This window comes from Platalea leucorodia (genome assembly GCF_965183815.1).
Source record: "Platalea leucorodia genome assembly, chromosome: 3".
Classification (NCBI taxonomy): domain Eukaryota; kingdom Metazoa; phylum Chordata; class Aves; order Pelecaniformes; family Threskiornithidae; genus Platalea; species Platalea leucorodia.
The window spans coordinates 54,473,761-54,498,381 of record NC_138825.1 but is presented as its reverse complement, the minus strand read 5'-3'; the positions used below and the strand labels follow the sequence as shown (position 1 = coordinate 54,498,381).

Genomic DNA, 24,621 nt, shown 5'->3' with positions numbered 1-24,621 from the left:
TCTAGAGTTTACTGTCTGGTCTCCAGCTGCTGCATTACAGGAACATGCTTTGTTAGAGCTCTTTGGCCATATCTGTGAGCCCCATCCAGATGTTCCAGATGTTATAGGACGTCTCAGATGTCAGTGGGAAGCTGTCCTTAGGCAATGCATTGAGCATTGCTGTGCTTGAAGACACCTGTTTGCAGATAATCAGGGCCAGGTATGTCCATCTTGATCTTGTATCCCAACCCTAGCCTATATTAATGAATAATATCCGTCTCAGTTCAATATGAAGTCAGAATTACCTTTGAATTATGCAACTGGAAAAAATACAAGAGGAAGCACTTTTATTTATTTTTACTCTTTAACTTCTCTTCTGCCTTACTGGTTTTAATTCATTCACAAAATAAAATATCCTTCTGTTTTAAGTGTAATTCTGAAGTAATGTTTTTATTACTGAATTATAAAAAAGGCTTTAAAGAAGAAGCTGTCACAAAAAAAACCCTAGAGTGCAGTGAACTATGCTACTGTAGTAGAAAGCTGAACTGATACTTTATGCCTACATTATGAATTAAGAGAAGAGGTGATGACGTCTATGGAGATTACCATAATTATCATTAAAAGCTGAGAGCTAGCTGTCCCCTGTGTCTAAAGAATGCTTGTGGTAACAATATTAGAGAAAAGAATAAGAAATAATGAGCTCTGGAACAAAAGTCTTCAATTGTATTCTAGTAAAATAATCCTGATTGAAAACACTTAACAACCATAGGTATTTGGCCTTTGATTTCAGTACTTGGGGCTCTAACTGTAAAGTTATCTGGCCATGTTATACATTAAATAATGAATATATTCTATATTTTGTGATATGTTTATCCCATAAAGTAGGACATTTGACCACTTGTTTTAATTTTGTTTTATTATACTGAGCTACAGTCTTAAACTAGTCTAAATTAGAGCCATTATTTACTTACCAATGGGAATCATCTTTTATAGAATGGTTTAAATGTTAATTCTATTATTTTCTGTGTCCCTTGTATATCTTCATTTTTTTCTATATCGCCCTCAACTGGAGCTGTGAAATGCTTTTACTAGCCTCTGCTGTGAAGAAAATGGGTTTCAAACCACTGTAAGAAGTGATTTTTAAGCATTTTATTAAGTTCTTGAAAATTAAGAGTCAGTGTGAGGGAAAAGGAGCAAGAGTGGGAAGACAAACATGAAGTCAGAATTTTATCCATTTTTAAAGTCCTTATTTGTTTACATTTATTTAATTTGGATGTATCCCTGTATTGGGTAACAAATGCAATTTTCTTCCACATTTGTTGCCCATCCAAACAAAAAGTTTCTCCTTTCATGAACTCCCCACACTGCGCCCTCCCTAACAATGGCTAAAAAACTTGAAAACTGATTCTGCTTTTCCAAGTTGTGTGAATTTGCATGGGCAGGATGGCACCTGGCTGGGATAACCTAAGCCAGCCTATCGGAGAGTTAGCCACAAATCTCAGTCCTGTGAATTGTGCACAGGAGTATAGTTAGGATATGCCGGCAGTGCAGTCACAAGCTGTGGTACCGTTGTAATACTGTGGATGAACTGGATCGAGGGAACTCACTTTTCAGTCATTTTGTTTTTCTATTAGCAAATAGCTGTTGTCAGCACAGCTCTGGTTCCCTCGCCGTAACCTACCTACCACCTGAGCACTAGAAAGAAGCTTGAAATGGGAACTCCTGGATCTCAGCTGCTGGTTTCTAATCACATATCTTGTACGTGACATAGTAACAAGCAAAATCTGGCATTAGAACGGGTGATGTGAATTTTGCCAGAAGAAAAAATGACAGAGCTTCTAGATTAAAGATTTTTCGCATGACTGACATCAGTGTTTGAATTCCCAGTATTCCTTCTGTAACAGTGTCTGGTCTGTTAAATCTGATAATGGAGACTAGCCAGCATGCTGCCAGGTTTGTTGTGTACTGCAGTGGCTGAGGGACACAAAATATCGTCTAGACATTGGGATGACACTGTTGAAGTAATGGCTGATGAATGGTAAATCATCTCTTTAAATATGATAAAATTGGGGGAGGGAATGATTTTGGCAGCAAACAGGACTGCAAACTAGCAAACTTGTGAACTATTAATATTTTTATGTCAGCGATTTTTCAAATGGCAGGCATCATTAATATTCACCAGCTTTTCTGAGTGTTTTCTCCTCTTTCTATAAAGCCACAATGTATGTTGTCGGCATTATTGATAAATTAATAATTTTGAACTGTTCATATATATAGTGTAAACAGCATAACATTTTATAAGTGATTTAATGTGGAATTTTACATTGCTTTAGGTTATAAAGCAATTAGAATAATTCTTGATAGCAAATAAAGGCAAATCACACTGATATGTGGATTTCAGTTTTGGTGAAAAACAATGTATTTCTAATGAAACATGGAATATTTTAACCATTCAGAAATTACCAAATCCCCCAGAGTAGTGCCTAGCACTCATCTGTACTAGAAAGAAATGGCTTCCATGGCACCTTCATTATGTCTTGTTTGCCTTTGTTATACTCCTCATGAGGGAAAGCAGGGTTGTGAAGTTCTTTCCATTCCTTATCCCTGCAAAGAAAGATAAAGGAAATCTTTCGGATGTCACACATCTGAAAAAAGGTTGGTTTTTTTTTTTTTTGCTTAATCACGGTCTGAATCATACTCGGAAGTAATGTCAAAGCCCTTCAAACTGCCATGTGGCTTAGCCAAGAAAGAATCAGTTGGCTTCCCTGACCTCTGATGGCTAGGGAGGTGGTATGGACGTGCATTAGCTGCCTGATAGTGTTGCTAAAAACCCTAAACGGTAATGCCCCCTAGGCAAAAGAGAGCTTTTGCACCAACAAGCTCTTAGTGTACTTTCATCTCAGAAGTTAATATCGTTTCGTCTGTCGCAGGGCTGGGCTGGGCTTTGTGAGCTGTGTGCAGTGCCACTGCTGGACTGTCAGCCTGTGCGTGCCAGCAGGAGGAGGAATGGGACCACAGCAAGAGTCCTGGTGCTTGTAACACCGCATCGGCACAAAGCTCTGCAGGGCAGCAGTTACTAGACGTCATTCCTCTGGAAACCAAATAATTTATTTGTATAAATTGAACATGGCTCAATGTGCTTCTAGTCAGCTCTGTGAATTTGGCAAATTTAAAAAATTTTTTAAAATAATTTTAAAAACCTGGTAGGAAGTCCATAGCTAAGTTGGACTGAGTGTTGCGAGATGGCAGGGGGAGAGAAAGCTGCAAAGACTGGCTGCTGCTTCGTGGAAGCAACTGGGTTTTATTCACATACCAGGACCTTGTGGCTTGCAAGGTGCTTTAGAAGAAAACCTGAAATCAGGGTTCAACTCAAAAGAGCTAGTAATTTAGCCAAGTAATTTCTAAACAAGGAGTAGGCAACAGGACACAACAAGCTAAAGGGGAGCTCAGCATGCTGTCTGGATAGTCTTGTGAGTTTTCTGAATTTTTCTTTAACATTCTGCCATTCATATGTGGCATTTGGAACAATCATTTGGTTGAGAATTATTTATTTAGAGGGGTGGTTGTTCAGGAATGAGTATTTCGTTAATAAAATGGCAGCAAGCAGAGACTGGCTGTTGATGGCAAGAAGAACGCCTTTCATCAGCTGGCTGGTAATGGGTAATACTTGCTTAAAGCCACTGTTGCTCTTTAAAATGGATCTCTTCATAGGTGTGTTGCTGCACAAAATTATTTACTTTCTTCTCAAGAAAAACTTACAGTTCTGTGTCATTCTGGGAGGAAAAATCAGAAGGAAGACTGGGAACCCTCCATGAAAAAACCTTGAGGAGTAAACATACTTATTTGTTCTGTTTTTCTCCGTGGGATATAACAGACAAATGTTGATAGTCTAGTAAATACGAATTTTATGTGGAGTATCACTGTTAGGGAGCAAAATCTATTGTTGCTTCTAATTTCTCTTTCTGTTTTACTGTGCCTCCCTGTCCCTTGTCTATATTTCTTCTGGAGGTCTTCAACCCTTTTTCCTGCCTCTCTGCTCTTTAACATTCAGGCTGTCAGCAAGAGAATAAAGTTCTGTCTCCACTGGAAAGCAATTTGCCGGCAATGCTGGCTGTGAACAAAATTGACTGAGACTGTGAAATCCTGGGCAATTTAGCTCACAGCTGGGACAACAGGGAAGGGGCAGCATCTCTCTTTCACCAAAGATGATGTTCCAGTTGTCTTGCAGATATTTATTTCCTGTTAGCTTTTACATGCATTTATTAGGTGCCCTGTAATCGCTGTCATTTCTTTATATAGCTTATCTAAAGATAGCAGAAGCTCTTTTTCAAAAGCAGAGATTGTGTACTCAATCTTATTGCTATTTAGTGTAACAGGTTGGAGCGAATTCAGATATTTGTTGTTATCAGAAGAACTTTGCTAGGAAAACTCCAAAATTTACAACTGGTGAAACTGTTGAACCAGGGACTTGTGTTTATAGTGTAGACCCACTGTGCCTACCCTTCCCATGTTTTCTTGCAGGCACAACTCCTAGGGCAGGTTAGCCCAGGCAGCCTGCAGCTGACTCACAAAAAAAAAAAAAAAAGAAAAAAAAGCCTCAAAATGAGAGTTTTCAGTCCACAAATGTGAAAAGTGACATCATCAGATAGTTTATTACCACCAGCTGGTTTGGTGTTTGCTTGCTCAGTGTATACTCTATTTCTGAAAGTCAGAAAATCTGAAATAAACACTGCATAGTTGTTCCAACTCAAATGAAATGGGGAAAGTGTAAAAGATACTTCATTTAAAACCACAGCAAGCTGAAGCTGTTATGAATTCTACCTCTGTCTTCAATAATTTTTATAAATGCTGAGAAATATAAACGCAAGTTTTCATGCTTAAATACTCTAGATATTTACAAGATAATTTTTAAAAAGTTTCTCCATATTTTTATATCCTATCTAAAGGATAAAAAATTATTTATTAGAAAGGAAACTTAAATGTATCTCTAGTTCCTTTGAAGTTTGTCTCAGAAACATAAGTATTTTATTTCCCAAGAGTAAATAGAGATTATCAAATTGCTGCTGTATTTCCCAATATTTAATTTTCTCTCTGCAAATAAAAACAAAAACCAAAGAAATGGACTGTGTTTGTCTTCCCAGGGAACATATTAAGAGGCTGAATTAAAAATCTCTTGTTCCCTCCTTTAATGCTTGTACTTTGGGAAATTTAATTTCAGGGAGTCAGGTACATAATCCCTGCTATTGTTCAGAAGTTTAATGTATGTCCTCTTGTGAATGATGATAAAAATTGAGTCAAATGTCACAGACGTTGCCAAGTTATGAGAAATATGGATTTCCTCTTTATTGGTTCAATAGACACCATGGCTTGTAAGTTTAAATGAAATGTCTTTTTTCTTTGATTTGAAAAACCTAATAATAGAAAAGATGGTATCAAGCATGCAAGAAGAGGAATATGGGGAAATATGCATTTCAGTTTTAATACAGAGACCAGAAAATGTAGAATATAAATAAGATCAATAATGAAGCAGAATCTTTATTCCTTCCTCCCTTCTTCACTTCCTCCATTACTCCTTCCCTCCCTTCCTTTCTATCTATCTGTCTACCTACCTACCTACCTATAATTTAAAGTAATTGAGGGAGAAGCACCAGGAATAAGATGGTAGCATTCATGCAGAAAGTCCATTCATCAGCTGTGGGCCAGCAGCAAAACTCTCCATGGCTCTGTCCTTCAGTTCAGGGGCTGGATGCTAGGCGCTAGTCTGTATGTGTGGATGTTGGTGGGCTTCTAGAACCTTTTTTTTTTTCTTTTGTTTTTTTAGTTTCTCTAGCTTTTCCAGGACTGCCTTTTCAAAACTCTTCAGAACAGTTATATCCAGTGCCTTCACTTTCCCAAGGTGAAGGTCTGATGAGGAGGATATGCAACTTGCCTAATAAAATTTCTTCAGCGTTCCTTCTTTCTGCAGTCCGGCTGCCAGCTTGAAGGGTTGGTCGTGCGCAGGCCGTTCCTAAACACAGCGTTAATGACTGCCTTCGCTGCAGAAGACTGAATTGCTTAGCTTCCTGTACTACTGAGTTACTTCAATCTGGTGAGATAAAAGAAGGAAAAAGCCTCTCAAATATATTTGAGGTCTAGGTAATAAGGCTATCCAGTATGAGTAATGTTTTACAAATTTACAAAGTCAGGCTTCAGCTGAGAATGTAAACACATTTACATAAACTTTAGTAACAGTAGATCGCTTTAATACATTTGTTCAAATGCCTGCAATTTCAATTTCCAAGCAGCTGAAATGATATTGCTAGGAAAAGAAAGAAATCTATAAAAAAAAATGGCAGTTTAAAAAAATAGACAACCCTTGGTAATTCTTGTCAATCTTTGGGCTTCAATAAAACCTGCAGCATTGCTTGTTCATAAAATTTAAGTAAAATGATTTTTTTTTTTCCCTTTTGACATTCAAGACTTCTTCAAGAGATCCCACTATACTTTGCAGTTTTGTGTTAAGAAGACTTACACAGGTCCTTGTGGGACCTCTCAGTAGCTCCGTTACAGTCTCAGCCTCAACCTTTGAGGTTGGCAACTCATCCAGCAGGGTTATTAATTTTATGTTTATAATCTAGTAACCAGGTATGTTAGCTAAAATGAAGTTTTGTGACAATTTTATTATGGTAGCACCATGCAGCTGTTGTCCCTTTGATTTGACTTTGTTGTGGGAACACATTCTTTTAGATATTTATGTAGCTGACTGTGGTGATGCATTGATTCAGGTTTTCTCAATATTTCTAAGATGTTGTCCCCCAGCCTGTGGTACTCTAGAATGTGTCTGTCCCTCTTTAAAATTAATATAAATGAACTGATGTGGGTTTAGAAATTCTGGATAAATATCTTAACTGGAATGAACACAGATAGACAGCTGGTCAAGACCAGCTATGTATATTTGGATGGTACCAGAAAGGATGGATGTGCTTCTTTCTCTGACTGTTGCTGTTCTGAGGGGATTCCAGTATTCTGTACGTGTGCGTATGCTGCCATGTGGATCACAAGGCCACCTTTCAATAAACTGTGCTTTGCAGTTATGTAATTTTCATGAATATGTGCTTGTTTCTGAAGCATTGGAAAGCATTTCCATTGGATCTGAAATGCTGCATTTTGAAAAATGGATTTATCTTTTATTATTTTCGCAGTCTAGATTTCTAAGCAGCTGCTAATAAGTAAACTTAATAAGTAAATAAGTAATAATAAGCAATACTTATTATTATACTTATTAATATACTTATACTGTTAAAATACTTCTGTAATGTTATAGATAGTAAGCGCTAACAAGTAAACTCTGAGGGAAGACAAAAGATATTTTTACCAATGATTCCTGAAACTCCTCAGGCACCAATTTAAAGTTCATCTGTAGCAGTTTAAGTCAATGTTGTTAAGATGCCTTAACTGAAAGGTGCCAGCAGTGGCATCATTTCCATTGCTAAGCATTAATATTAGAAATTCTCATTCCTAATGCCAAGAGATTCATGGCTCATTATGATCTGGCTTAGTTTAGCAGCCTGTTGTTCTTGTGTTTCCGAGTATTTGTTCTAATTCAAAACAAATGGTAATGTTGGCAACCTAACGGAGACATATGTAGGAAGTAACCGTTGGCAACCATGGTTGCATGAGACAAGAATCTGTAATTGGAGCATTTAAGTATTAATCCTCCCAAGCCAATGGAGGAGTCCTTTCCAGGTTGTTCAGTACAAGCCTTAGAAACTGATTCTCTTCTCAGGCTGTATTTTTGTAATTGGCACATCGTTTGCTTCAGATAATGTTTATACAAATGAAAGTACGAGAAGAGTCATTCCCTACAAAGGCAGATCCTGCTTTCTGCTGCATGCAGTGTGCGCCTTAGCCATCAGCAGAAACCTTATGTGTATGTTTGAAAATAAAGTCTGACTAAGTCCTATAAGGCTGGATCTGGACATCCTGTCCTACAAGGCATTGCTGTGCTTATGAATGATTACTTTCTTATCTTCACAGTAGAAATACGTAGTGAAATATGACATAAGATATTTCACTTTGAATAGAGGAAGGGTAAAATTTTATTTTCCACAATTTAGTTTGGGCCATGTACATAGTCTTGTATGACCAAGTTATTTTAGATCATATCTAGAGTAGAGATAAAATAGATTATTAAAAATGTATAAGATGATAGATATAAATTCATTGGCTTTAAGCTTTTTAATGGAGCGAGGTGAATGAGAGGGGAGAAGAGCTTATATTGTGTTTTTTTCCCTGTATAGATTCAAATGCACTGCAAGCTTAATGAGAGCAATTCCATTGAATTTATTGGAGCATGCACACTTATCCTAGAGACAAAATTAGATAAATTTGATCTGTTATGGTGTCAGAAGAACAAAGATGATTTACAATCCCTTTTGCACTTCCACTTCCCAAGGGGGGGACAAGTCTGGAACATGTTCTAGTCCTGGCATGGAAGAGACCAGCTGTATCAGGCTGGCTTATCTGATCTATCAGTAATTGACCTTTGAGGTAATGGTGCAATCCTTGTTAATGAGGATACACTGCCTCTTCTGTGTTGCCTTCTTCACAGGAACTTTGTGGTCAGGAGATATCCCACAAAAAGAATCCCCAAGGTTTTTTCTTAGGTGAACTTTACGTCCTCTTTGCATCACAGGAGGAATGGGAATATCAAATTTGGTTTTGCAAACCCATTTAAAATACAAAATAATGTAACATTCTTTTTTGTTTCTGTGTCAGGGGTTCCTTGACATAAGATATGCCTTCATCACAAACTGCAGTGAAAAGCAGAGATACCTGAGCTAACTTGGAATGAATGAGGGCATTTTCCACAGGCCGTATAGCTTTTATGACACTGAAGTTGGAGCAAAATAAATTGGCTTGCAAGGAACTCTGTGCTACCATAGCTTGACTACTTCTGGTGTCTGAGATAGACAGCACAGTTAAATGAAGACTGAGAAAGAGGATATATTACTATTTGTAAAAGACATTCAGGAATTAGTACAAGGGAGGAAGAAGAATTATTGAAATGGAACCTGCTTTAAGATCAAGTGGATATTAATTGCTTCTGAATGAATGTAGGGTGTAAATTAGAAGAAGGTTTCTGACATCAAAGGAATGATGTCTGAATTCTAGCATGACCTTTCAAATAGGGCAGGAATGACAAGGAACCTAAATTATTTCAAGATGGAGCTTGATAAATTAATATAGGTAGTGATCCCAGAGATGGAAATTAAAGTTTACGATTCTAGTATCATAGATCATAGGTTCAAAGAGACCTCAAAAAGCATCCAGTCTATTTCCTTGCTCTTAGTCTCAATTACATTTAAATTATTCCAGGTTTATCCAGCCTGATCTTAAATATGATATAATCTCAGTGATGAGATTCTGCAGCCCTGTTACTCTTCCATTCAATTACCTCACTATTCCTACCATTAGAAAGCTTTTCTAGTCTCAACTTAAGTCTTCCTAGCATGATTTAAGTTCATTTCTTCTTGTCTTCTCCACAGCAGACTTGGAGAACAAATTAGTATCCTGCCCCTTCATAGCCATCTCTTATATGCTTGGAAACTCCTATCCTTTCTCCCAGATACACAGAGTGGTTGAGGTTGGAACTTCTCAGTATTTTCATTTTGATATTAACCCTCGGTTCTTTCAGTCTTTTGTCTGAAAACTTGTCTTCTAGACCTCTGATTGTTCTGGTACTCTCTGCTGGGCCCTCCAGGTGTTCTTCTTCCTTCTTCCCATTCCTCCTGATGACAGTCTACCAGTACTGAATACAACAGAAGGATTATTTTGTGACTCTCAGGCATAGTGCTACTGCTTATTTATCCAAGTATTATTGCCATTTTTGTAGTGTGGAATGTGGTTTACTTCCCAGGTCTAGATGTTTTCATCAAATACGTTCCCTGCTGTGGCAGGGGATAGGATGTTTGAAATGTCCTTCATCTCTGCAGCTGTCCTTCATCTCTGCAGCTGTCCTTATGAGATGTTTTTTTGAGTTCCTTCTAATAAAGCTCCTGTGCTCCTTGTACAGGAATGTTTGGGATTGCTGTGGAAGGGGAAAATGGGCCACAAACAAAGCTTTGTGGATCCATCTAGACTAAACTTCTCTTACATGATTGACTTTAATTTCACTCACATGGATCCTTCTTATCCTGTATCCTTGGTGCGTTCAAAGCTAGAAAATCCATAAAGCAGATGTAGCCTACAGGCCTCCTCAGAGTCAGAATCTACCAGGAGGTTATGAACGAGAAGGAGAGGTGTGCTGTGCTTAGGCATTAGCGTAGTTGCTCCTTGTCTCACAACCTGAAGAGTGCACCATACCAGCTGCTGTAAATGCAGACGGGTGGGTGACGAGGGGACAACCAAGCCCTTTTGTGCCATCAAGCTGATGCTGTGGAAATCTCCTCCTAAGACAGCAGAACCTGAGGGCACTGTACCACTGGAACTGCTTTGTAGCTGAATGTCTGGGCAACCTTATATTTCATTTATTGGTTTGATATTATTCTTACCTGTTTTCATTTTAGCACATTGTCAGCTTGAGGTCAAATCTTAATGGCTTATTTGCTCTGCGTATCAGCAAATGAGGTAGTTTGATACCACATTCGTGCATAAATTTGTGAACACGGAATAAATAAGACACTATTAAGTATAACACTCAGAATTCAAGGGCTTCAGAAACTTTGCATATTGCTAGCTGACAAAGCGCTGTTCTAAAGTGATAAAAGCAGGTGTTTCTTTTTAGTTGCCAAGTCTGCTCCCATGTGAGAGGCTAAATAAGTAGTCCAAATTACATCTAAGAAGAAAATTTGCCAGAGCTTAATTACTTCTCATCACAGTGCCAAATAAGAAGAAGAAGGAAAAAAAACCACCTTGGAATTACATTGTAGTCTATTTAATTCTCCTCATTTAAAGCCCTGAGATGGAATTCTTAACTTCACAATAAACTGCACTCTTTCAGTGGTAAAGCAGAGCAAATTTGTAAGCAATGACTTGTGCTCCTTCGACCTTTGGCATTTAGGTAAAAGCAATTTTTTGTTCTAAAATATAAGTAGCTTTTACAAGGTCTGCAGCTGTGTCGTTTCAGTAGGATATAGTTTTATCATTAATCAACGCTTTTCTCTGATGACTTCTGCTAGGGTTATGGCCATTTAATCCATCTTTATTGATAAGAGTGATCTTATTAAGCCTGGCTATTAGATCTTGGTGTTCTGTGAGTTAGACTACAGTATCATCAAACCTTGCTCTCCTGCTCTGGCCTGTAGTGCCTGTCTGCGTGCTGGGCAATTGAGTGCATCAGACTGTGTTCAGTCAATCCTACTTAAGTCAAGCCTCTCATCACAAAGCCTCCATCAGCTTGTCTTCTGCAAGGAGAATTTATCAGTAAGTCAGCAGGGGAAGGGATTAAGACCACAGCCATTTACCCACGTACCCTGTGCAATGTGCAATGAAATGTCAGTGCTGTAACCCCTCAGTTCTACATTATTATTTCACTGGTAAGGAGGCATTTTGCTGAGAGATCTCTCTGTCCTTTATTTAAAGAGAATGTAATGAAACCAGAATTCTTGTACAAGACCAAATCAGGGAGTCCTCTGTTTTGATATTTGCCTATGTTGTCAGTATTTTGGAGGAAGATGCAAGAATAAAAAAAAATATATTAAAAAAAAATCTGCGATTTTTCTCATCTCTTGGTAGTTGCTTTATAGGTAAAACTATATGGAAGTTGAGATTCTTTACCTCTTTTATATAGATAGGGCCAGTTGATTTGCCCCTCCCATATATTTTATCTTTAAGCAGTAATCCAGTTCCCTCTTAAATACACTAAATTCTTAGTCTGCCCTCATATGATAGTATTTTCACAAGAAATATCTGGCAGCTCCTGTATTTTGAATGTTTTCATTTTTCTGTGTCTTTTTTGATACAATAAAATAGTTAATAGAAAGTTCAAAGTTGGAGTGCATAGAATGGGATCATTGATTTTTAGAGGGTTACTACAAATTTTCTGTTATTTTCAGTTCACTTCTGTGTAGGCTCATATTACCACTTTGACCTCTCTATAAAGCAACACTTTCACCAAGCATCACTGCAAGCATGTAGTGTTTCCCTTTCTAATTGATTATAGTTAACTTAAAACCCAGTGATGTGTGTGAGTGGCTGATATTATTTATTCCGAGACGTATTACTGAGGTGCATTCAACTGTGAATTTCATCTGCTCCTTTGCTGCATATTCATTTAGTTTTATTTGATACCACTGGCAGTTGTAACTAATAAAATCTTAAATAATTCTGGTTTGGGCAGATTTTACTCTCTCCTTGAGTAGGCTCGTGTCTTGTGAGAGATCTTAACTTGCAAACAGAATTCCATGTTGAATATAGGTCAACAGCGTCATGCTGTAAAAGGACAATTGGGGAACTATAAATAGGGATATTGCCTTTGAGGCACAAGAAGTAACTAATCTTCAGTTCTACTCAGAAATGGTGAGAACTCTTTCCAGTACTGAGCATAACATCTTAAGAAAGATGATGACCAGCTGGAGAGCCCAAAGGCAAACAAGAATCATCAAATGTTTTGAATATATGACAAGCAATTGTTTGTGTGTGTGTGTGAAGAATGAAAGGCTGTGTGTGTGTGTGTATGTGTTAGTAATTTTCAGATAGAAAAATGGATTTTCCAGAGTGGAAAGGAATAATCTGTTCTTTGTGTCCATTGTGGAGGCAAGAAGTCACTGTGACCTGTGACTGTGCTATTCATGTTGGACATTAGGAAAGTACTTCTGAAGGCAAGGATAGTCATCAGTGTGCTTTCTACATATCAAGCAATATTTGAACATGTCCAGATCTTCCACAGGAGAGCAGAATTTGGTCACTTGACAATCTTTGTCTGTTTGTGAATGCATTTCAGGACATTAGATAGCATTCTAAGCAATGTTTCTAGGTTGCTCTGACAAAGGTGCCGGAACCTCATCTGATTTCTAGCAAGTGCTCTTAGTATTTTCACTGTCACAGGTTCAGGAGAAAAGAACAAGGAAGGCCCAGAAGAGGCATGCAAGTACCTAAGAATAAGCTGCTATACGTTGTTAAAAGGATGCCAACGGCAAAAGAAGGAGCACATGGGGGATGATAGTTCTGGGTCATCATAATCCGGTGGTATCACCATTTAAAGTGATGTGCTTTGTCACAAGGCAGAGGGTAGAGAAAAGATGAAGACCAAGGTCAAGGCTGGATCTTGATCCTCTCAAAAGCTATACTCTAGGACCTGATCAGAAAAACAATTCACAAGAATTGGCTGTCCTAAACACGTTGTTTTGGTCGTTCTCTGAATGCCACCACTGGTTTGGTTAATTATAGGGAAAGACTGATAAAAACTTGGTAAACCCATCAGATTCTTCAGTAAATGCAATTGTTATTGTGAAATACAGGAGGTCTCGTCATGGACAGGACCCTTTAGGCTACAAAACCAGAATAAACAAATGGTGTATATCCCAGTGGTCTTGCAGATAGTGCTGCTGTGATGTTCACCCACTAAATAATCATTGGGGAAAAAATTATAAAGCATTGATTTATCTGTAAGCAAGAGTACTACCCAGAATTTTATTTATCTCAGAAATGCTTTAGTCACTCCTGATTCAATCAAATGCTAGAAAACACACTTTTGCTCTCCTGTCAAGGTAACTTATTGTATTAGATATTTCCCAAAATATCAAGAGAATTACATATGTATGAGCCCCCAGGAAAGCCTCTGAAGGAAGGATACAAATGTTCTTGTTCTTGAAAGAATATTCTCATATTGTCACAAGGTATTAGTGATACTGCCATTTTTCTTTCTCTGCTGTGGAGTTTTATGGGCATTGCTCATCTCCAGCCACTCATCAGCGTCTGTTAGAGCACTTCAACTTACATTCGCCACCTTGAAATGCTCTAGTCGTTGTGTTGGATCCCTGTGGCAGAAGCCTGACGGCGGTCACTCTTTCAGGTTAGGGTGGGGTTTGCTGTGGGGCTGGCACACGGGCAAGTGGGGCAGCGAAGCAATTGTTGCAGTGGGCCTTCGCTAGTCGCTCTGGTCAGTGGGAATGTTCTAGCTGGTTATGCCGGATTTTGGGCAATTTTGTGAAGCTCCCTTCCTGTACCAGCATGTGGTATTGTGCCTTGAACATAATGGTAATACACAGTTGTCGTGCTTTATTGGATCTCCTTCAGGTTGCCATGGAGTCCACTGGGTACTGATATTTCTTAATAAACGAACTGAGTATAATTTGTAGCTTAAGAAATCCAGAGCCTGTCTATTAGAACTTCTTTCTTTCCATGTCTTCTCTTCTTTAGAAAGGTAGTGTTCAGGAGTGTGAGAAAAGTGACAAAAGAAACAATTTCAAGGTGTAAATATTAATTTCTGAAATTTTGGGTTAAAGCTTGCTTGCTGCTTAGGAACAAGTGCATTTTCTGTTAGCAGTGGGAAATACTCTCACCGCATTCTAGACCAGAACATGGATGTGAAACAACAACTAAGTCAAATCTGTTCAAACGATCTCACTGTTGAAACACGGTTGAAATGGTTATTTGCTATGGAATATATTTGTCTAAATTGGACTCAGTTACCATATACTGAGATCAAGCGCATTGTCTCACTGAAACGGGCTGTTAAGACTAAAGGCTGTGTTTTTGTAGCTGATATGAAACTCACTGTGGATGCAGCTGAAACACAGGAAACAATAACAAAAAGTGCTTCCTGGATTTGAATTTTTCTTTTTGACAATCTTTCAGTAGTAACATAGCAGGATTTAATCATTGTCAATTACAGGTCTTAATTAAATGCTAGTAAGAACTTATTACTGGGATAGTGGAATGGAAATAGCCACCTGATGATTTAAGGGCTGTTTATAGGAGTAACTGCTCCTGAATAAACGTAAGACTTTTCTTACTTGTCTCTGGGATTAAAATTGGAAAAGACCATAAGAAATGCATGGCAGACATTTTATTTTTGAGGATCTTGCTTTTGTTGTAGGTTGGCTTTACTTTTTTGCAGTTAATGTTTGCAGAGTTGTATGTTCAACTGCAGGGATATTTTGTGTAGTTTGTGGATTGCATGTTCAAAATAGAAGTTTATGCAAACAAAAAAAATTAAAGTAGATCACTAATAATTTGTGCATGTAAATAATCCATTGAAGATACCATCAGTTTAATTGCATGTGCAGATTAAAAATCCTCATTTGAAAACAAGCCTCTTAATATTCAGTTTATATTTATGTCAAAATCTGTTGCGACATACAATAGTTTTATGATAATTAACAATGGTAAAACCATAGAAGTTTTGAAGTTTGATTCGATAAGTACCAGAAATATGGATGTTTATCCATCCTACACGTCTCTCGAGTTTTCTTGCAAAACTTATCGTTCTTCAGGCCTTGAGGGAAGCTAGACAAGTATTGTAATTCTGCATTTGGTTCCCACTAGACTCCGCAAGAGCAGAGTAAAATGAGAAGAAAATTACTCATTTTTGAGTTTCCTCACGGAAGGGTAGTTTAAGTTGGGTTTTGTTTTTTTTTTTCTGTCTACTTTCCTCGTTATAGCAGTAGCTACGAAGCTGCAAGAGTTCTATGTGTTTGGCTTATTACTAAAGTAATTCAGATCTGGATCATGTGAATCTTTTAGGTCTCTTTTTTTTTTGGTGCAAATTGCATGAAACTTCAGAGTTTTCTTATTCTAATCTGTGATGTTAGTAAATTTCCACTGCAAGCTTAATGACGGATGCCTTGGAGACCTGTGCTCCTAATTATGCTCTGAATTTTTTCTCAGACCATCTGGCTCTTTGTGGTAGGTTAGGAACTTGATCCCCAGCATCAAACATTACCAACTAAACTGCAATGAAATAAGGAGCTACTTACTCCATGACATGAAAAGGCTGCGCTTAGCAGTGTTTGCATGATGATGCTAAGCAGGTTTGGAGCTGGAACGCCGCTGAACTTGGCAGTTTCTTTGTTAAGATATTTTAATCGATCCCACTGTAATGTTTTCTCAATGCTAGAATTCTGCCAAACATCTGGCTGGGAAGTTGCCCTCGGCAGCTGGAGCATGTGACTGTGAAGCTGAAGCACGAGCTGGGTGTTACGGCTGTGATGAACTTCCAGACCGAATGGGACATTGTTCAGAATTCTTGGGGCTGCAACCGCTACCCGGAGCCCATGAGCCCTGAAATACTCATGAAACTGTATAAAGAGGAAGGTCTTGCCTATGTCTGGATGCCAACCCCAGACATGAGCACTGAAGGTAATGCTCAGACCACTCTTTGAGTGGTCTAACCCTTTGAGTTACTAATCTGTCACTTCATGACTGCATTTTTTTCTGTGTAAATTTTGTGTGAAAATATAGCTAACGCACAAGGTGTAATTTCTGTGTGTGTTGTCTCTAACAAATTATCCATATTTTCTTGTAGACGGAGAGGCCATCTAAAGTACTTTGTGTCTGGCAGTATATGTATATTTGAGTTTAAAGCTATATGACATTGATAACTACTTGACTGTTTTGCTTTCAGCTTGAATTGAGCCTGTATAATGAAAATATGCTGTGTAGGTGGAAGACTGCAAGCTTGCACAGCAGGACAGCTTGCCATCCTTGCTGTTTAAAAAGGGAGAGACAGTGCTGTATGTCTGTCTCTGCTATTCCCCTCCCCCAGCAAATAATTTTTCTTTAACTATAGTATCCCAGTCTTACAAGTCTCCATAGAGTCATATATAATTATTTGCAATAAATTTAGAATACCCATAGCACCTTATGTCATATTTTTAATTCCTCCATTGGAATGCTCGGTTCAAAATCTTGTTTCCAACCAGTAGGTTAGAAAGTGTGCGTGTTTCCGAGCGAGTAGCCTACCATGAGAAGAGAGTGCTTTCAATAGAGTGAAATACTGCTGCCACAAATAGAGAACTGTCTTATCAGCAATAGGACATCAGGGAAGACAGGAGACCTTAAAACAGGGATGTGAAAGGGCTTAATGTCAGTGCTCATCTGTGCCATGAGCAAATGTTAGGCTCTGATGTTTGCAGCTTCAGTTCCTGGGGTAACAGGGGGAAAGGCATCAGGAAATGTGGTAGAGTTGTCCTTTTGGGATTGAGAAAGACTGCTCTGTGTTGTTTAACCATATGCTTAGTAAACAATTAAACCATAACAGTATTAAGTTGTACAGGAAAATACTCTTCTGCTCTCCCTCCTTCCCTTATTATTGACATAGTGGCCTTCGTTACAATGTTTTGGAAAGCAGCAGTACATAGGTAGCTTCACAAACCTCTGGTACTAAAAAACATTGTGCTTTTGGCTTGCTAACTTTAATGCTATGTAAGATATGCTGTTTGATGCAATTTGCTGCCTTATCTCAGTCCTTGTGAAAAAGAATATGCCACACACGTTCAGTGTTAATCAGGACGTATACTTGGGAAGAATTGGGGCATTTTTGAGATTTTGTGTGATCCGAGTCTATGTTGCCAGAAGAAACAAAGGTTAGGGTAGAAGGTCACTTGGAAAAAAAAAAGAAAAAACCCAAAATATGTCAGGTTTGCCATTGTGATTCACAGTGCATAAGGCTGTACAGACATAATCTCAACCGTGAACCTAGCTTTCTCAAATGCAAATGAACATGCCTTGTTTTTAACCTTAGGAAGAATACAGATGTTGCCACAAGCTGTCTGCCTCTTGCACGGGCTACTGGAGAATGGACACACTGTCTATGTTCATTGCAACGCTGGTGTTGGCAGGTCTACAGCTGCTGTCAGTGGCTGGCTGAAGTACGTGATGGGATGGAGCCTGCGGAAAGTGCAGTACTTTTTGGCTTCCAGGAGACCAGTTGTCTACATTGATGAGGAAGCTCTGATCCGTGCTGAAGATGATTTCTACCAGAAATTTGGGCATCTTCGTTCCTCATGCAAAGTACAAGAGTAGAAAAGCAGAAGAGGAAAAAGAAGGTGAAAAGGAATCCTTACATTTGAACCTCAAGGACTTAGAAATCACGAGTCAGAGTCCTGCCTTTCCTTTTCAGATTATAAGCTTGTCATAGAAGTCGTGAGAATTTTGTTAAAAAGTGCCTTTGAGGGTTTTTTTACTTGCTTTCTTTAAGCTGATAGGATTCCTGTTTTCAAGCCTTTTTCTGCAAGTATGAGACCTAGAAACACTGCAAAGGGAAACTAAGATTTTCTTTTAACTACTTGCCTGTAGGAACTGAGGTTTTAGAGTAGACACTAAATAAGACTTGATGTGAAATAGTTAGAGTTGGCAATATTTCAGTGACAAGAAAGAGAAGGCATTCTCAGAAAAACAGATAGAAACCTTGACTGGATTAAGGTTCAGATTAAGATGGAGCTGATCATCGTCAAAGCTGCTCAGTTATTTTAGGTGGAGTATACCTTACTGAAGTTTTTTCCAGTAATTTTGTAGACAAGTGGTGTTAATGAGAAAGACCATAAGGAAACTGATTTTTCAGCTCAGTGTCTTAAAACAAAAAGCTCATGTCTAATGCAGTGAACTAAAATTTGCTCTCTTTGCCTATGTAGTTAAATATCATGAGTTATAGCTATATTCTTTTATGACATTGGGGCTATGCTGGGATGTGGCATGAAGAGAGGAAACAGCTCCACTTACTGCAGTCTTACTCTGTTGCAGGGAAGGACTACTGTTTATGACATTGTCCTAGGCTCTGAGATCTCTAAGTCAAAGATACATTTTGCTCCTCTGGTCTATGCAGTGCTGTACAGTGGGCTTCCGAGGTGCCAAGTCAATCTAAGCAGTAACCACTGGGCTAAAGCCGGACCTGTAAGACCTGTGTGATAAGTGTCTGTGCATGATTGACGCCACAGCCTCTGTGTTGTTGACCTAGATGAATTTCTTCACTATAGCAACAGTCTCCTCTTCTTGCACAAGCAGTGAGTGTGTGGATGTTCACAGATGCTAGATTTAGCCAAGTGAAGCAAATACATTCCTGTATAGGAGCAAAGAGCAACTCTCTGGAGGGTTTCTCAGGAGCTTAGCCTCAGTAGGCTAATGTTGGCTTTGTGGATGATCCCTAATGTTTTCCAGTGCTGCTCAGTCCCTTAGCTAAACTATACAGTGGCACCAACAGCTTCCAGCCCTGCTCAGGTAAAACCAGTTTGCTGTAGGTTAAGTCCAAGAGAGAAGGGAGAGAAAGCATTTCCTAAAGAACAGAGAATTAAGGATGTATAAACATCAAGAAACTTAATTTCTATAGGTTTATTCGTCAGTGAAATCTCATTTTTTCCAGCCAGCTTGACCTTCTAAAGACCCAGTCAGTGCCAGAGTAGTTTAGTTGATATATATTGATTACCTGAATACTTAATGGAGAAACTGTTAGATATGAACTGTTTATGGAGAATGTCCAGAATAATATAATACATTTTATTTATCCTATACTTCAATCATCTTCAAAAGGAAAAACGTTTATTTAAGTTATTCTGTATGTGTGGTTTTGATCATGACTTTTTTCTTATATTCTCCTTTGAAGTAACACTGCCTGTTTAGAAAATGGATGAGAAAAGTTCTCTATTAAATAAAAACATACTGACAGTTCCAGCAGCCCATTTTGTCATATGTCTTTGGCTTCCAATTTCATGAAGAGCAAAAAGGGTCTGACTGATATTTCTATATAGAAGTGGGACCAGCCACTTTAATGGTAACAGCCCATTTCTTGTCTGCTATGCTGTGTCAGTTTTGATGGGCATTTGAGGAGGAAATCTCAAAAAACAGCACAGCAAAGATGCGTGGATGATATGGCACCTCTGATACCTCCAAAGACCAAAAAAAAGGGGGTGTTTCTCCCAGCCTGATGCAGAGAGCAGAGGGAGTGTGTCAGTGCTGCTGTCTGGCTGTTGGGCTCTCGTGCAAATGTGCAGAGCTACAGCTGAGCACCCACGAGCGCCCAGGAGTTAGTTACCTCATTTTGACTGAGCTTAAAGTAAAAAAGGTGAGCTTTTGCTACCATGTGCCTCTCAAAATCAAGTGCTGAGAGGAGGAGGATGGCATAAGAAGTAGAGAGTAGAACTCGCTTAAGTTTTACATTTCAGTTGAGATACATTTGAAACCCCAAGCTTGGAATGTGTTTCCAAGCATCCCCAACAGACAGTCCTTCCCCTCAGATGCAACTTATAATATATGTTGGGACAAGTAGTTGTGGTTTTGGTCCTTGTTTCACAGCTAACAGTATTTCTTTTTTAGGGCTCTTGGGACTGAACAGTACATAACATGTCACAAACAAGTAAGTATACGACTAAGTAAGTGTAGCTGTGCTATATCGGCTATTTATAATTCTGATTTTATTGGCAATGGAAGCAGACTGGCGCTTCATTTGTAGGGCAGAAATTCAAACGATACAGAAACCACATATGCAAGGAAGCCCTAGCAAGGGGTTGTTGATTCATTGTTTATTGTAATTTCAGTTTGCTTGTCTGTTGCACTGCTGGGGGACTACATCATATACAGATTGCATAAGCTGATGAACTACATGAAAACAACTTGCCAACATCACATTAACAAAGAATGCAAAGAGATCCCATGGTTTGCAGTCCATTTGTACCTATTTGTAGCATACTTTTTTTCCTCATTGCCACCTTCCTGCCTTCCTCATTGAAGGCCACCCTGTTGAGTAACATTCATTCAAAGCCCTGTCTGTTGAATGCAACTGGGAATTTAAATGCTAAAGAGATCATTGCAAGAGGCTACAGCGACAGAAAAAGCAATCATATAAAAATATTCCATTTCTCCAACTGTATAATTGCATGATAAATCTGCATCTAGAGATTATCTATTAGAATTCCAATTTGTAATATGTTCTTATGCTGATTGGATCATTAGCTGTTTCCACAGACTAGCCTCTTGATGCAATTTGGATGAAAAGATGAAGACAGTCTGTTGTTCATATACTTGTATATTTCCTTACTACTTTAGTCATAAAAGTCCTACAAAAAGTAGAGAAGAACAACTCCTATAGAAAGAATTAGAAACAGATAAACAGTAACAGTTATTTTAAAATGGGCCCAAGAAGCCAAACTAATACATACACAGTAACAGGAGCCAGGTAGAAATGTTTTCCTAACTCATCACGGAAAAGCATCAGTTGGGGAAAATGGTTTTCTGCTGGTATGAGCATCAGTATTCTCTGTGCTGTTACAGCCAGGTTGTATTAAATTAAAAAAGAAAGTAGAATTTGCTACATGGAATAGGACCATTTATAACTCCAGGTACTTAGAGTATCTCGATGTCATTATTAGGCCAAACAATAGTATATATTCTTTCCCAGGGCTATGTACATGAAGGAGCTAAGCAATCCTAGCTCTTACGAGTGATTTTGTAACAAATACAGCCCCTTGAGGGATGGGTCAGGCTTTGAGTGGTATAGTTTCATGAGTATTCTTCCTTTTGACATCAGAAAAGTACTAATGAGAATCTTCTGTGTGACATTTCTAGGTAAGCAGTGCAGCCTGGTGAAGGGAGACTGGGCTGGCTGGTGCAACTGTTGAATACCTTCCTTTCTCCCTTACTGCTTACTTGTTATTTCACACTTTGAACTTTGGTCCCTTTGGCACTTATCTACTCTAGTTGCTTTGGTTGTAAGTTCTCAGTCTTCCCTTTCTGTTTGTACAGCACCAAGCACAGTGATGCCCTGGATGTGGCCAGGACTGCAGGTTTTATACCAGGTTGTACTCCGGAGTAGTTGGAAAGTCTCACAACTGGCAACTGAGGTGTGCGCGCTGCACAAAAACCTGTGTGAAACAGTGTCTCTGTTCTGGGGTGGAATTAAAATTTCAGATTGCCAGCCAAGCCCTCTTGGGCAAAGATAAAGGAAAAAGATAGGCTGTAGGTTGTGCAGGAGCAGGTAATAAAATCCCTATTTAAAACAAGAATGCAAAAAGTCAGACTTACTCCATTACCTACTATGATGTCCGTTACCCACTATGATGTCCTTTGTGAGTTCCAATTTATAAAACCCTCTGACTTTACTGGTGTGTAATTAAGAAAAAATATTTTATTTGAAGTAGGCAAAGACATTTGCCATAACTGTATTACCCTGTTGCTTCTTTTATTCTTCATCATTAAATTGCAATGAGAGGTTTCAAACCAATGATAGAGTTAAAAAAAAAAAAAAGATTCTTTAAAAAAATACACTAGGACTGTGCAACAGGAAATTATGGAGAAATATTTAGAAGCATAATAACTACCTCAAAAGCACATATTTGGCAAGCAGGCCCTACCTTCTTGAAGGATAATGAACATCAGGCTGCCCTTAGCTAAAATGGAATTGGATTAATGTAGCAGAGGACAGGATATAGATGACTGCCTCCAACTCTAACTGTTTACATTCTTAGTGGTAAATCAACACCTCTGCAGTTACTGCCTTAAAAATATTCTGCTGGAGAAAATTGTGGTTTATTTTCCACATGTATATAGCTTAAAGGGAAAGGGGCTGTGCTGAGGGAGCAGACTTTGGAATGGTGGAAGTATAAAGGAATCAGTCCTTTTTCTGTTACTCAGCAGTGCAACATCACCAACAGCAAGACCAAACCATATGACTTCATAATTGATCTTCTTCCTAAATTAACAGAGGAAAGCAGTTTTTTCAAGGGCAATGGCATTAACATATGTTAGCATAATTGCATAATTGTGATATAAGCAATCAAAATACGTGTTGTTGGCCCTTCAGTTATGCTAACAGTGAACCGATAGGTTGTTCATTCTTAATGAGACATATTTTCCTCTTGCTCTGCCCTTTCACCTCAAGATGCTTCATTCCAGTCTTGACTAGTTTATAAACGGCTTTGTGACTTAAAATTGCTGTATTTGTAAAGATAAGTAATGTGTATTTTATTAAACCTTTTTCTACATATCAAAGCTTGTCTGGGGATAAGGAAATAAGAACTGTTATACCCTGTAAAACAAGTATGGTGACACTGTGAACCATAGCCCTGAATAATTCAACCTTTTTGTGCTTAAACATGTTGTCTTATTTGGGAGATTGAATTTATAAAGATTACAGGATAATGTCTGTGATTTGATAATTACTTCAATGCTGATGTTGTATATTTACATCAAGGAAAATACAAGGCCTGTTTATTCATGAGCTGGTAAAATATTAAATGATATATCATTCTTGATTTAGATTATGTGAGGAAAAAACATAAAACAGCTGCCAAGAAAAAAATTCTAATGCTGGGCAGGTTTCTGTGGTCTTTACTTAATGTTATTGTAACAAAATTTGTTTTGTGGTAATGCAGTTTCAGCGGGGAAATAATTAACAGTCAGGCCATCATCCAAGGGTAGCAGCCATGTTTAAGCTGGGCAGCCAGCCCAAAGTCAATGCAACAGATCAAATGCTGAAAATGAATCCAATCTTCAAAAATTCAATAAAATACATAAACACCGAGGTTAAGAAATGAATATAAAGATTGTATTTGGAGAAAGGCAAAAATATGTAAAGTATAATCCTAGCTAATGTCAAAGGGAAAAATATTTTGCAGTGGGATAGCAAACACCACAACTCATTTGAAAACATAATCAATATGATAGATAAAAGTACAGCTTGTATTTAAACCTCACTAACCAGTTAAAGGGATGCTACCAAATTATTTAGGCTTACAATATTTAGCTCTAGAAAGAAAGAAATGTGGAATGGTAAGCTCTCCAGAACACAAACCAGTTTTATACCCTCTCTTGGGCAACTAACTCATGGAGTGCACTTGAGCAGGTGAAGGTTTATGAGGACAAAAGTGGTTGCTGTTGCATTGTGGTTTGGCAGTCAAATAAATCCCTTGCGTAGAGATGTGTTTTTCTGAAATAGGATCAATAAGACTATACTTTAGAAGAGCTAATGGGAAGGGAATCTCTTAAAATATGCTTAAATGATAGCTCCAGATGGAAGTCTAGACAAGAGTATGTCTTGATGGAGTCTTTCTCTTCACATGTGTCTTGCTGAAACAGGAAAGCCTCTTAGAGGTCTTCTGTCCTGCAACACCTGTGCTTAAAGCCAGAGCACCAGAATGGGAAAGTGTAACTCTGAGTAGCAGCGGCCCTGACCCCAGTTAGTTAATTGTTAAATTGTTAAATGACATCGTTCAGACCATTGCCAAGTTCGGCAGAGCTGGCCAAATTCAGAGGAAGACTGCTGTGTGGATGTCTGAGGAGCTAAAACTCATCTTGCAGAACCAAGATGGCCCAGCGGGACCCAGCCAGGAGAAGGGTGGACTGGAAAACAAGAGACAGGTCTTGCACCCAGTTCTGCCTCTGCCTCTGCAGGTGAAATGGATTGTTTAATCTCTTTACTTGAGTTATTCTGTTTCTTAACATGACACAAAGGATACTTAACCTCAGTCCTCTACCAATAATTGGATGGGACAGCTGCTGTTCTCAGTGCCTCCACCCACAGTGGCTGTGTGGGTGCCTGTGAGCACTTGATCAGATGCTATTTCAAGTACTTTGTAACTCCATGTTAATATGGTCTAAATGATAGGCTTAAATTTCACAGGGAGTTACTTGTCCATGTCCCTAACATACTTTCCTGGTATGTGTGTGAGTATTGCAGTTTGATGGCACTCACAGGCGACACAGGCTCTAGCAATAAGAACCAGGACTCTGATC

General features: G+C 38.5%; 1 protein-coding gene across 4 annotated transcripts in view; it reads left to right on the top strand.

Annotated features, from left to right (window-relative positions):
- The window catches only part of EPM2A (EPM2A glucan phosphatase, laforin), a gene marked incomplete at its 5' end in the record, with an annotated part of 40,027 nt that extends 20,458 nt beyond the window's left edge, over positions 1-19,569 (top strand). For all 4 annotated transcript variants that reach the window (XM_082307487.1, XM_082307489.1, XM_082307488.1 and 1 more), the window contains 2 exons: positions 16,019-16,260; positions 17,645-19,569. In XM_082307487.1, coding sequence (XP_082163613.1) covers positions 16,019-16,260; positions 17,645-17,925 — 523 coding nt within the window. In that variant the 3' untranslated portion in view covers positions 17,926-19,569. The remainder of the gene's footprint in view (positions 1-16,018; positions 16,261-17,644) is intronic.
- Between the last annotated feature and the right edge of the window lie 5,052 nt (positions 19,570-24,621).